The sequence below is a fragment of the Chiloscyllium plagiosum genome, chromosome 2 (assembly GCF_004010195.1).
Source record: "Chiloscyllium plagiosum isolate BGI_BamShark_2017 chromosome 2, ASM401019v2, whole genome shotgun sequence".
NCBI classification, from domain to species: Eukaryota; Metazoa; Chordata; class Chondrichthyes; order Orectolobiformes; family Hemiscylliidae; genus Chiloscyllium; species Chiloscyllium plagiosum.
The window spans coordinates 1,891,115-1,904,783 of record NC_057711.1 but is presented as its reverse complement, the minus strand read 5'-3'; the positions used below and the strand labels follow the sequence as shown (position 1 = coordinate 1,904,783).

Sequence of the window (13,669 nt, the reverse complement as noted above, 5' to 3'; positions counted from 1 at the left end):
ACACCAGCCTGCAGACACCAGCCTGCACACCAGCCTGTACACCAGCCTGCAATCACCAGCCTGCAGACACCAGCCTGCACACCAGCCTGTACACCAGCCTGCAATCACCAGCCTGCAGACACCAGCCTGCAGAGTCCAGCCTGCACACCAGCCTGTACACCAGCCTGCAATCACCAGCCTGCAGACACCAGCCTGCAGAGTCCAGCCTGCACACCAGCCTGTACACCAGCCTGCAATCACCAGCCTGCAGACACCAGCCTGCAGAGTCCAGCCTGCACACCAGCCTGTACACCAGCCTGCAATCACCAGCCTGCAGACACCAGCCTGCAGAGTCCAGCCTGCACACCAGCCTGTACACCAGCCTGCAATCACCAGCCTGCAGCCACCAGCCTGCAGACACCAGCCTGCACACCAGCCTGTACACCAGCCTGCAATCACCAGCCTGCAGACACCAGCCTGCAGACACCAGCCGACACACACCAGCCTGCACCAGCCTGCAGACACCAGCCTGCAAACACCAGCCTGCAGACACCAGCCTGCACACCAGCCTGTACACCAGCCTGCAATCACCAGCCTGCAGACACCAGCCTGCAGACACCAGCCTGCAGACACCAGCCTGCAGAGTCCAGCCTGCACACCAGCCTGCAGACGACAGCCTGCAGACACCAGCCTACACACCAACCTGCACACCAGTCTGCACACCAGCCTGCAGACACCATCCTACACACCAGCCTGCAGACACCATCCTACACACCAGTCTGCACACCAGCCTGCAGTCACCAGCCTGCAGTCACCAGCCTGCAGTCACCAGCCTGCAGTCACCAGCCTGCAGACACCATCCTACACACCAGCCTGCAGACACCAGGAAGTTTAAAGTGACAGAGTAAACCATCAAAAATCAACGGCCCAGCCCATCCAACCATCTCCCCACAGAAACTCCGCAGTCTACCTCTCTGCTGCTTCAACCTACTGACAATGTGAATGATGCATCTGCCTGTCTTCTCACTCCAAGTGCCTGCTCAGTTTCTCAATCAAGACCAGGCAATTCCTAATACAACTGCAGATGCTGGAGATCAGTGTTGAAGTGTGTGGTGCTGGAAAAGTGCAGCCGGTCAACAGCATCTGAGGAGCAGGAGAATCGAGCCTCTTGATGAAGAACTTATGCCCGAAACGTCGACTCTCCTGCTCCTCGGATGCTGCCTGACCGGCTGTGTTTTTCCAGCACCACACTCTTTGAACTCACTGATTCGAGTCAAGTGAATCTGAAAGTGAGCTGGGCCCTGGATCCTTTTCACTGGACAAGTGGTGAATCCATTCACAAGCTAAGCTGCTGTCTGTGTGCCCTACCCAAGCTCAGAGCACCTTTAGGTTAACGACACTTAAGGTCTACAAAGAATCATATGGTTCTTACCGGGGTTTAATGTCTTCAGGTATACCATCAACATCATCATAGATATCATCAGTGGAAGGAGGAGGAGGAGGAGGAAAGAGCCCTGAGATGGACAGGAAGATACAAAACTGTCAGGTTCATGGTTTGAAAAATATTTTGGGAAGAAGTTTGATATTCTGCAGAGTATTAAAAGAATTCATCAGGAAAATGCAAATCCCACAGATCGCATGCTGTAAATGGGACAGGCATGAGTGAAAATGTTCCAAAGGAACCTATTCAGCCAAAGGATAAATGAGCTGGGAAGTCAGTGAACATTGAAATGGGGAGTGTACATTTGTTCAGGAGACAGGTCAAAGGGATTCTAGAAAGCAAAACAATGAGGGAAACGGTGAGGCACAGAGTTAAAAATTCAAGAACAAGTGGCAGGGATGAGCCAATCAGCCCTCAGGCCTGCCCCACTATTTGATAAAATGTTTAAAGCTCAATATCAACTCGAATCTCTCACCCTATCCCCAATTTCTTGGATTTTGTTTAGTGTTCACGGATTTATGGATCTCAATCTTGAAAATACTCAACAACTGAGCATCAGTAACCTTCGGCGATGGATAATTCTTACATTTTGCAACCCTTTAAAGAGAAATTACTCCTCAACTCATTCCACTGTCTTATTCTGAGGCAATGACTCCATGAACCAGACACTCCAGCCAGGGGAAACAAGTCAACATTGTCCTATTAAACAGGGGTGGGCAACTTTGGGTTCATTGTCCTTTCCCACTTTTAATGATTCCCACATTCTGAGCCAGTCCCTTCACTCTACACAATGTAAGAGGTGACCTGTAGCTGTAAATCGACAATGAATTAACTGTGATTGAAGATTCACCTAGTTATCTGTCCTTTGCTGCAAAGGTGCACTGTGCAAGTCTTGGGAGTGGATTGATTGTATTTTTGCAAAACAAAGATTACTGATTAGGAAATTCCTCCATTAGCACACAATGGTTATTCGGGTATACGAATAGAAAGGGTTTGGAGGGGTATGGGCCAGGTGCAGGCAGGTGGGACTAGTTTGGGTTGGGATATCTGGTCGGCATGGACGGGTTGGACCGAAGGGTCTGTTTCCATGCTGTACACCTCTATGACTCTATAATTATGGTAGGCAATAATTATTCAATATTTTAGAAATGGGTTAGGAGGTAGGAGACAGAGTTTAGGGTTAAAGAATTTTGGCTTTACAAAATGTGAGAAGAACTCAAAGAGATGTGAAAGATATTGACACATCTAAGTATATAATACAAGTGAAGAACAGTGAGTGACTGTTTATTGGATACTCACCACTGCCGCCAGTACTGCCACTCCCATTCCCTCTAGAAAACAATGGAAAAGAGGATCACACTCAGCATGTAGCTTGAAACAAAGACTTTAGATGAAAATGGCATCTTACACATTCCTTTTTGTGCTGATGAAGTATGGTTGAACCTTCAGGCAGGTTAGATTAGTGTGAACTTGATAGAAGTCTGAATTTTTAAAAAAAGGCTGCATTTAAGAGGCTCTTGTGGTGCAGTGGTAATGTCCCTGCCTCTGCATCAGGACACCTGGGTTCAAATCCTAAGTGACCCAGACGTATGTAATAACTTCTCTGAACAGGTTGATTATACAGTACTATCGAGGTGCGTGCTGCCCTTGTCACCTTTAGGCCAATGCACATTTTGGAACACTGCAGACTATCCAGCTGACTGGTCCTGGTTCAGGCCTGGACACACACAGAACCAGGTAAAAACAATGACTGCAGAAGGGCTTTTGCCCGAAATGTCGATTTTACTGCTCCTCGGATGCTGCCTGAACTGCTGTGCTCTTCCAGCACCACACATACAGAACCAATTCATTCTGATTTAAGAGCATCTGAGGCCAGGAAGTGACAAAACCGAGTAGACCCTTGTTTAGTCAGAGTGCAGTGCATGCTCTCTCTCCCACACAGACTGCTGCCATCTTATTTAAAATTACACAGAGGCTTTGGCACACAATCTGGTCATTAACAACTGGTTCCTGCTGCTGTTTAGTTTCCACCTGGGTCTTCTCCTACCTTGCCTCCCTTTCAGTTAATCTTTCTGTCACTGACTGGGCCAGTGTTTATTGGTTGCCCCTCATTGGTCTTGAGAAGGTGCCAGTGAGGTGCTCTCTTGAACCGATGCAGGCTACCTAGGTAACGATAGGTAACTAACCACGATGTACAAGGGGTCATGGGCATCTCAGTCCGATAGAGAGAAAAGTAATCAGTTATAGAAATCTGAGGGGCACCACTTGAGAAGCAATCGTAGGAGAAGGGGAGGGAGTATGACCTTGGCCTTAAATAGTTTAATCTGTTTATTTTAACCACTACAAGGATTTAAAACAAAATGCTTTTTGGTTCATGGGATGTGCGCATTGCTGGTTAGGCCAGTTTCAATTGCCCATTCGTAATTTCCTCTTGAACTAAATGGCTTACAAAGGCCATTTTGAGAGTAGTTAAGAATCATAAGACCATAAAGGAGCAGAGTTAGGCCATATGGCCCATTGAGTCTGCTCCACTATTCGATCATGATTGATATGGTTCTCAACCTCATTGTCCTGCCTTCTCCCTGTAACCTTTGATCTCCTTACTAATCAAGAATCCCTCCATCTCGGTCTTAAATGCTCTCAATGACTTGGCCTCCACAGCCCTCTGTGGCAAAAGGTTCCACAGAGTTAAATAGTATTGTATAATCAACCTCTGGCTCATCTCAGTTCTAAAGAGTCGGCCTTTCACTCTGAGACTGTGTCCTCGGGTCTTAGTCTCTCCCACTGTTCTCTACATCAGCTCTAGCTAGGCCTCTCAGCATTCTTTAAGTTTCAATCATATCCCTCTTTATCCTTCAAAATCCATCCAGAGTGTTCAAATGCTCCTCACATGACAAGCCCTTAACCCCAGGCCCCCTCCAATTCTAGCACATCCCCCCTTACATATGGGGCCCAAAACTGCTCACAATATTCCAAACATGATCTGACCATGAGACTGATACAGCCTCAGCAGTACATCTCTGCTCTTGTATTCTAATCCTCTTGAAATGGATGCTAACATGCTAAATGGATGCTTTCCTAACTGCCAACTGAATCTGCATGTTAACCCAAAGAGAATCCTGATATAGGGCTTCCAAGTAAGTCCCTTTGTGCTTCAGATTTCTGAAACCTTCCCCGTTTAGAGAATAGTCTACACCTTTATTCTTCCTCCCAAAGTGCATCACCTCACACTCTCCCATATTGTATTCCATCTGCCATTTCTTTGCCCACTTTCCCAGCCTGTCTGCTCCCTCAACACTATCTGTCCCTCCATCTATCTTTGTGTCATCTGCAAACTTAGCAACAATTCCCTCAGTTCCTTTGTCCAGATCATTAATGCATAACGTAAATAGTTGTGATCTCAAAACTGACCCCTACAGAACTCCACTAGTCACTGGCTGCCATTCTGAAAAAGACCCCTTTATTCTAATTCTGTTCCTTCTGCCAGTCAGCCAGTCCTCTATCCGTGCCAGTACTTTGCCCCCATCGCCAATGGGCTCTTATTTTATTTAGTAGCCTCCTGTGTGGCATCTTGTCAAAGGCATCCTGGAAATCCAAAAACATCACGTCCACTGGTTCTCCTTTGTCTAACTTACTTGTTACCACCTTAAAGATTTCTGATAGATTTGTTAGTCATGACCTCCCCTTGATGAAACTGTGCTGACTCAGCTCTATTTTACCATGCAGTTCCAAATACACTGCAATCTCATCCTATATAATGGCCTCAAAACTCTTACCTAAGGTCAGACTAAATGGTCTATAGTTTCCTGTCTTCAGCTTCCCTCCCTTATTAAACAGGGCTGTTACATTAACCACCTTCCAGTCCTCTGGAACCCTCCCTGACTCCAGTGATTCCTGAAAGATTACCTCCCAATACCTCCACAATTCTTTCAGTCATTTCCTTCAGAACTCTGGGGTGTAGATTAGATTCCCTACAGTGTGGAAACAGGCCCTTTGGCCCAACCAGTCCACCCCGACCCTCCGAAGAGTAACCCACCCAGACCCATTTCCCTCTGACTAATGCACCTGACACTATGGGCAATTTAGCATGGCCAATTCACCTGACCTGCACATCTTTGGACTGTGGGAGGAAACTGGAGCAAACCCATGCAGACACGGGGAGAATGTGCAAACTCCACACAGACAGTCACCCGAGGCTGGAATCGAACCTGGGACCCTGGTGCTGTGATGCAGCAGTGCTAACCACTGAGCCACTGTGCCACCCTCTGGGGTGTAGTCCATCTGGTCCGGGTGATTTATCCACCTTCAGACCTTTCAGCTTCCCCAGCACCTTCTCCTGAGTGATGGCCACTACACTCCCCTCTGCCCCGGCACTCTTTAAGTTCTGGTGTGCTGCTGGTGTCTTCCACGGGGAAAACAAAGTACCTCTTCAGCTCCTCTGCCATTTCTTTGTTCCTCATTAAATACCACTCCAGCCTCATTTTCCACTGGTCCAACATCCATTCTTGCTTCTCTCTTTCCTTTTAAATACCTAAAATAAAACCTCTTGCAATCATCTTTGATATTACTAGCTAGCTCACTCCTTTATCTCATCTTCTCCTTCCTCATTGTTTTTAAGTTGTCCTCTGCTGGCTTTCAAAGGCTTTCCAATCCTCCAGCTTCCCACTAATCTTCACCACATCATATGTTTTTCTCTTTTGTTTTTATGCTGTCCCTGACTTCCCTTGTCAGCCCTGGGTGCCTCATCCTCCCCTTAGTATGTTCCTTCTTCCTTGGGATGAATTTCTGCTGAGCCTCCCGAAATCCCCCCAGAAACCCCAGCCATTGCTGTTCCACCATCTTCCCTGCCAGGCTCCCCTTCCAATCAACTCCAGCTAGCTCCTCCCTCATGGCTTTGTAGTGACCGTTACTCAATCCTAACACCGTCACATCTGATTCCAGCTTCTCCCTCCCAAACCACAGGGTGAATTCGATCATATTCTGGTCATTGCCCCCTCAGGCTTCCTTCACCTTAAACTCCCTGATCAAGTCGGCTTCATTCCACATCACCAAATCCAAAATTGTCTGTTGTCCAGTGGGAATCAACCACATTTTTGAGGGTCTGGAGTCACATGTAGGACAGACTGGGTAGGAATGACAGATTTCCTTCATTTGAGGACACGATTACAACACTAGCATTTAATTTCAGAGTTTTATTGATTGCTAATTTCATGATTTGTCATTATTGTATGTGAACCCAAATCCTCAGGTATTAACCTAAAATCACTGGGTGACTTTTTCGGTCCCCAATGACATTGCTGCAACATCACCACATCGCACTTACAGGATCACAGGATCAACAGCATAATCACTCTCTGTGAAAAGATATTTGTCTTAAGTTCCCTGTTGAATTTGATACTTTCTCAGTTCATTCATGGGATGTCGGCTGGCTAGGCTAATATTTATTATCCATCCCTAATTACCCTTGAGGATGTGATGGTGAGCTAAAATTGGGGTTTGAAAGAGCCTTAGTTGTGCACTGCATCTTGTAGATAGTGCACACTGCTGCCACTATGTATCAGTTACAGGCAGTGGATATGGTGTTGGTCAAGTGGGCTGCTTTGTCCTGGAAACGCCTTACTAAAATCCATATACACCACATCTACCGCTTTCCCCTCGTCCACCTCCTTAGTCACCTTCTCAAAGAATTCAATAAGGTTTGTGAGGCACGACCTGCCCTTCACAAAACCATGCTGACTATCCTTGATCACATTATTCCTATCCAGATGTTCATAAATCCTATCCCTTACAATTCTCTCTAAGATTTTGCCCACTCCTGACTTATGCCTTGTAGATGGTGGACAGGCTTTGGGGAGTCAGCCAATGAGTTACTCACCACAGAAGCCCCACCTACCATTTGCCCTCATAGTCACTATATTTATATGGCCAGACCAGTTTAGGTTCTGGTCAATGGTAACCACCATGATGTCGATAATGTGAGATTGAGCAGTGGTAATGCTGTTGAATATCAGGGGGAGATGATTAGATTTGCTCAGGTTGGAGATGGTCACTGTGTGGCATTTCTGTGGTATGAATGTTTCTTGCCACTTGTCAGTTCAATCTTGAATGTTCTGCAGGTCATGCTGGATTTGGACATAGAATAATCGAATTTTACAGTCGAGAAGGAGGCCATTCTACCCTTTGTGTTTGTACAACTCCTGAAAGACCTACCCAGCTTGACCCATTCTCCAGCCCTAACTCTGTAGCCCCCTAAATTTTCACCTTCTATTGTAATATTCAGCTCTTTGTTGAAATCATAACAACTTAACAACTTAATCCTAGCAATTCTCTGAATGAAGACATTTGTCCTCATCCTATTCCCAGTTCTCTTGCTGAAAATCGTGAAATTGTGACCACTAGTTACAGGATACCAACTAGTGGAAACAGAATATCCTTCTTTACCCTGCCAAATTATTTGAACACCTCAATACGGTCAGTTCTAAATCTTCTCTGCTCCAAGAAGCCAAATCGCTCTAATCTTTTCTTGTGCCCAAAATCCCTCATCACTGGTATCATTCTAGCAAGTCTCCTTTGAAGTGCTTCAGTATCTGAGGAGTCGCGAATGATGATAAACGTTGTGCAATCATCAGTGAACATCCCCACTTCTGATCTTATGATGGAGGGAAGGTCATTGATGAAGCAGCTGAAGATGGTTGGATCTAGGGACATGCAGTGAGTTGAGGGGTGCATAGATTAGGTTATTTTACTTTAGATAAGGATTAATCCCTGGTACAACATCATGGGCCGAAGGGCCTGTTCTGTGCTGTACTTTTCTATGTTCTATGTTAACATGGGGATTGCTGAACCACACTGTCAAAGCTTATCATCCTGCTCTTATCAGAACAGGAGCAAGAATCCCACGTTTCACAGGGAACAGTGTATACCGCATGAGAAGCTGGTCCTGATTGGTCAGCAAGTTGGCTCTGATTGGTCAAGCCATTGATAATTTAAGCTTATCAATTGGATGTTCAATAGGCTGATAGTTTAGAGTGATGGTGGTGTAGTGGTAATGTCACTGGTTGAGTAATCTGGAACAGGAGGCCAATGTTGTGGGGACGTGTTGAAATCCTGCGATGGGAGCTGTGAAATGTAATTTCAGGAGAAAGCTATGATGTTGATTGTCATTCCAAGCAAATCTCCCTTCTAGAAGGAAAGGGCGATCTGCTGTCCTGACCTGGTTTATTTTGGGGTAATGGTCAGCATGGACTGGTTGGACCAAAGAGTCTATTCCTATGCTGTATGACTCTATGATTGTATGATTAGGAAGGATTCGAGGGATGGGCTAAGTGCTGGCAAATGAGACTAGATTGGGTTGGGATATCTGGTTGGCATGGACGAGCTGGACCGAAGGGTCTGTTTCCATGTTGTTCATCTCTATGACTGTACTTGTGACTCTAGACCAACAGCAATGTGGGTGACTCTTAATTGCTTTCTGAAATGGGCAAGAATACCACTCTCTACCCCCTGAGGCTCCCAGCTTCATTCCTGATGAAGGGCTTTTGCCCGAAACATCGATTCTCCTACTCTTTGGATGCTGCCTGACCTGCTGTGCTTTTCCAGCACCACTCTAACCTTGACTCTGATCTCCAGCATCTGCAGTACCCACTTGTGCCAAGAAAGCCACTCGGCTGAAGGTCAGTGATGGTTACCCAACAAATGCTGGATTAGTGGTGCTGGAAAAGCACAGCAGTTCAGGCAGCATCCGAGGAGCAGGAAAATCGACGTTCCGGGCAAAAGCCCTTCATCAGGAATACAGGGCAGGCACTGAGGAAGCAAATGTGGCTGTGATAGCAAGTCTGTTTCAGGACATGGTTGAAGAGCTTCAGGACAGAGGAAATGACCTGGGAGTTGCAGTGGGAGAGGGACTCCCTGAGATTCTTGTAGAGAGAGGAGGAAAACTTCTTCAAGGCAGGCATCCTTGCAAGAGGATTCACAGTAGGGTTAAAATCAACGAGGTAAAAACAATGACTGCAGATGCTGGAAACCAGATTCTGGATTAGAGTGGTGCTGGAAAAGCACAGCAGTTCAGGCAGCATCCGAGGAGCAGGAAAATCGACGTTCCGGGCAAAAGCCCTTCATCAGGAATACAGCTGGCCCAGCCAGTGACATCCATATTCCTGAACAATTGCGCGAAAAGACCTTCCCTGTATTATGTTGATTGCAGGATTCTGCCCTCCACAAAGAAAAGGACCATAATCTTTCCCTCTTGCACCCATCAGGACCAATATGCAAGAAAACCAACTTTTGAAAGGAAACACACTTTTACGCTGGATGAGTAAGAGGATGCAGGTAATCCAGGCACTGCATCTGTTTTGAATCACTCGAATAATTAGCGGGCAGTGACTCCGTGGGGAACTGGAGAATGAGCGGTGTGGTTATCACTGCAAAATGTGAAGCTTCGTCACTTTTTCAGCAACAACGGCCAATGAGAATAATCTTTAACAACCGACCTGAGCTGCCGCAGTCCATCTGCAGGACCTGCTCCAGAATATCTGACAGGTCCGAGTTAACGGAACCCAGTTCAATAACCTGACTGTTGTCCCGATCACCTTTAGTCGCGGGAATGGAACTAATTACCTTCGGAATTTGTCAATCTGCCAGAGCCACGGGGTTTTTGTGAGGAGGCTTGTCCACAGAGATTGGGACCAGCCAACATGAGGTCAGGCGTCTCGCACTCGCATAAACTTTGATCATGAGCAGCTGGGGCTTCGGATTGGAACAATATGTCCCCTTGGAAGAGCAGCCGCAGAGAGGTTTTTTTCACTTAGTGAGGAACGTTGTGCCAATGATTTAGGCAGCCACTGATCACCCAATTCCTCTTCATGAGCTTGTACAATACCAACAACGGAATCCCGCAAAACTCTCAGCCGTTTCTCACTTGGCTTGGGAATGAATCAAAGGTCCCAATAAAACTGCCGTTCTGAAATCAATCCCACCAAGTTACCAGAAAGCAGAAACGCGTCTCGATACATCATCTTCCCACAGGCATCCAGTTGAATCATTTTGTTTTGTATGCTTTCTGACCCCAGGAGTTAAATCATTAGGTGCACAGTCAGGAGAGAGATGCTGTTCCAACCTGTAGAAAGGTAAACTACTGCAGATGCTGGAAACCTGAAACAATGACTGAGTGGCCATTCCCCCCAGCTTCACCAAACACATTCCCCTCCCCTCCACCATTCCGCAAGGACCATTCCCTACAGGACATCCTGGTTCACCCGTCCATCACTGCTAACACTTTCTCACTACTCCATGGCACCTTCCCATTTAACTGTAGAGGGTATAACCGTTGCCCATTCTCCTCCTCCCTCCTCCCTGTCCCAGGTCCCAGTCCCACCTTCCAGGTGAAGCAGTGTTTTACTTGAGCTTCTTACAATCGAGGTGCCTGTGTTCACAGCTCCTGATGCAGCCTCCTTTCCAATGGGGAGACCCAGCACTGGCTGGGAGACCACTTTGTGGACACCCCTCCGCTCTGTCTGTAAGAATGAGCCCACCCTTCCAGTTACTCATCATTCCAACCAACCACCTTACTCTCATGTGAACCTTCCTGCCCTGGGTTTGCTGCAATATTCCAATGAAGTGCAACATCTCCTTGAGGAACAACGTCTCATTTTTCCCTCAGACACTTTACAGTCTGTCAGACTCAATATTGAATCAAACAACCTCAGAACATGACCTCCATCCCCCATCTTGAATACAAAGCCCTTCCCCCCCATTTCCCACCAACCCACCAGCTGTGTCTTGTTGACTTTCCACAGAGTGGACGCATTTTCACTTTTATATAGTTAACATTTACTCCTATTTCACATCTCCTTCTCTCCGTATCACGCCCTTTGTCTTGCTCTGGATGACCTCACAATCTGTCCAATTTGCTCCTCCTCCCCTTTTCCAGCAATTTTCCGTCCACCATTTTCCAACCCTGGTCAGGTCATGGATCTAAAATGTTAACACTGTTCCTGTCTTTGCAGATGTTGCCAGACCTGTTGAGTTTCTCCAGCACTTTCTTTTTCTTATTCCAAATCCCACAACAACAGGTGGAATTTAAATTCAATTAATAAATGTGGAATTGAAAACAAATCTCAATAATGTGTGAAACTGTCATTGATGGTCATATAAACCTGCATAGTTCACTAATATCCTTTAAGGAAGGAAATCAACCATCCTCACCCAGTTTGGCCTACAAGTGACTTCAGGCCCATAGCAACTTGGTCACCAGGTTCAAGGGTCAATTAAGGATGGGTAACAAACATTAGCTTTGAAGGTGAAACCCATGTCATACAAATGGCAGAGCAGACTTGAGGGGTCCACTCCTGCTCCTAGATTCATAAAAGATTTACGAGGATGTTGCCAGGGTTGGAGGGTTTGAGCTTTAGGGAGAGGCTGAACAGGCTGGGGCTGTTTTCCCTGGAGCATCGGAGGCTGAGGGGTGACGTTATAGAGGTTTATAAAATCATGAGGGGCATGGATAAGATAAATAGACAAAGTCTCTTCCCTGGGGTGGGTGTGTCCAGAACTGGAGAACCAGAACTGGTTTAGGGTAAGAGGGGAAAGATATAAAAGAGACCTAAGGAGCAACCTTTTCACGCAGAGGAAGCAATGGAGGCTGGTACAATTACAGCATTTAAAAGGCATCTGGATGGGTATATTAATAGAAAGAGTTTAGATGGTATATGGACCAAACGCTGGCAGATGGGACTAGATTAATTTAGGATATCTGGTTGGCATGGACAAGTTGGACTGAAGGGTCTGTTTCCATGCTGTACTGCTCTATGACTCTACGACTCTCTATCTCCTATGTTTGTATGAAAGATTGTAGCACCTTCCTGCTGTATGTCCAGCCACAACACCCAGCTGATTCAGCTCCAAGGCAGCTGGGGCGAGATGCACAAAAACATGAGTGCCCACAGGATACACAGAGTCTGCAGAGGAATCCAGACAGGTTATGTAAGTAGGCAAAGAGTCGATGGAATATAATGCAGGGAATTGTGAGGTTCTGTCCTTTGGTAGGAGCAGAGATGGGCAGGAGTGAGTTGGAGGGCAGCCTGGGAAGGTAAGAGTTTCGGATTCTGAGTGTTTCATAGAGCAATTACATAGAAGAATACAGCGCAGTACAGGCCCTTTGGCCCTCGATGTTGCGCCGATCCAAGCCCACCTAACCTATACTAACCCACTATCCTCCATATACCTATCCAATGCCCGCTTAAATGCCCATAAAGAGGGAAAGTCCACCACTGCTACTGGCAGGGCATTCCATGAACTTACGACACGCTGAGTGAAGAACCTACCCCTAACTTCAGTCCTATATCAACCCCCCTTAATATAAAGCTATGCCCCCTTGTAATACCCGACTCCATACGCGGGAAAATCCACCATTAGCACTTCCTTTCTCATTTTCCACTGGGTCTCCACATCATCAGCTTGCTTCCTCCTTCCCTTTGTACGTCCAAAGGATCAAAAAGAGCCCGATTTTCCAACATCTTTCAGTTCTGAAGAAGGGTCACTAGATTTGAAATATTAACTCTATTTCTCTCTCCCCAGACTTGCTGGGTTTCTCCAGCCCTCTCTGTGTTTGGTTCAGATTTCCAGCACTCTGACTGATTTTATTTTTATTGTGTGACATGCCATCTTGTCTTTGCCTGTGTCAGTTCAGGAGAAGTGGAAGCCAAGATGTTTACATAAGTCAATTTCTCATCTCTGGGTTAGGCCAGAGAGATCTCAATGTCAGATTTACACACAGATACACGAAGGAAGGCAATTTCACACAGTGCGGCACTCCCTCAGGACAGATCCTCCAACAGTGCCCCCTCCCTCAGTACTGACCCTCAGACAGTGCAGCACTCCCTCAGTACTGACCCCCACACAGTGCAGCACTCCCTCAGGACAGATCCTCCGACTGTGCAGCACTCCCTCAGGACAGATCCTCCAACAGTGCCCACTCCCTCAGTACTGACCCTCAGACAGTGCCCACTCCCTCAGTACTGACCCTCAGACAGTGCAGCACTCCCTCAGTACTGACCCTCACACAGTGCAGCACTCCCTCAGGACAGGTCCTCCAACAGTGCAGCACTCCCTCAGGACAGATCCTCCAACAGTGCGCCACGCCCTCAGTACTGACCCTCAGACAGTGCAGCACTCCCTCAGTACTGACCCTCCGACAGTGCAGCACTCCCTCAGTACTCATCCTCTGACAGTGCAGCACTCCCTCAGTACTGA

The 13,669-nt window shown here is 46.8% G+C and overlaps 1 protein-coding gene across 3 annotated transcripts in view; it reads right to left on the bottom strand.

The window, feature by feature from the left end:
* The window catches only part of LOC122556423 (FYN-binding protein 1), a 202,196-nt gene that overhangs the window by 46,060 nt on the left and 142,467 nt on the right, over positions 1-13,669 (bottom strand). For all 3 annotated transcript variants that reach the window (XM_043703060.1, XM_043703074.1, XM_043703066.1), the window contains exons 10-11: positions 2,720-2,751; positions 1,412-1,493 (exon numbers count right to left, since the gene is read on the bottom strand). In XM_043703060.1, coding sequence (XP_043558995.1) covers positions 1,412-1,493; positions 2,720-2,751 — 114 coding nt within the window. The remainder of the gene's footprint in view (positions 1-1,411; positions 1,494-2,719; positions 2,752-13,669) is intronic.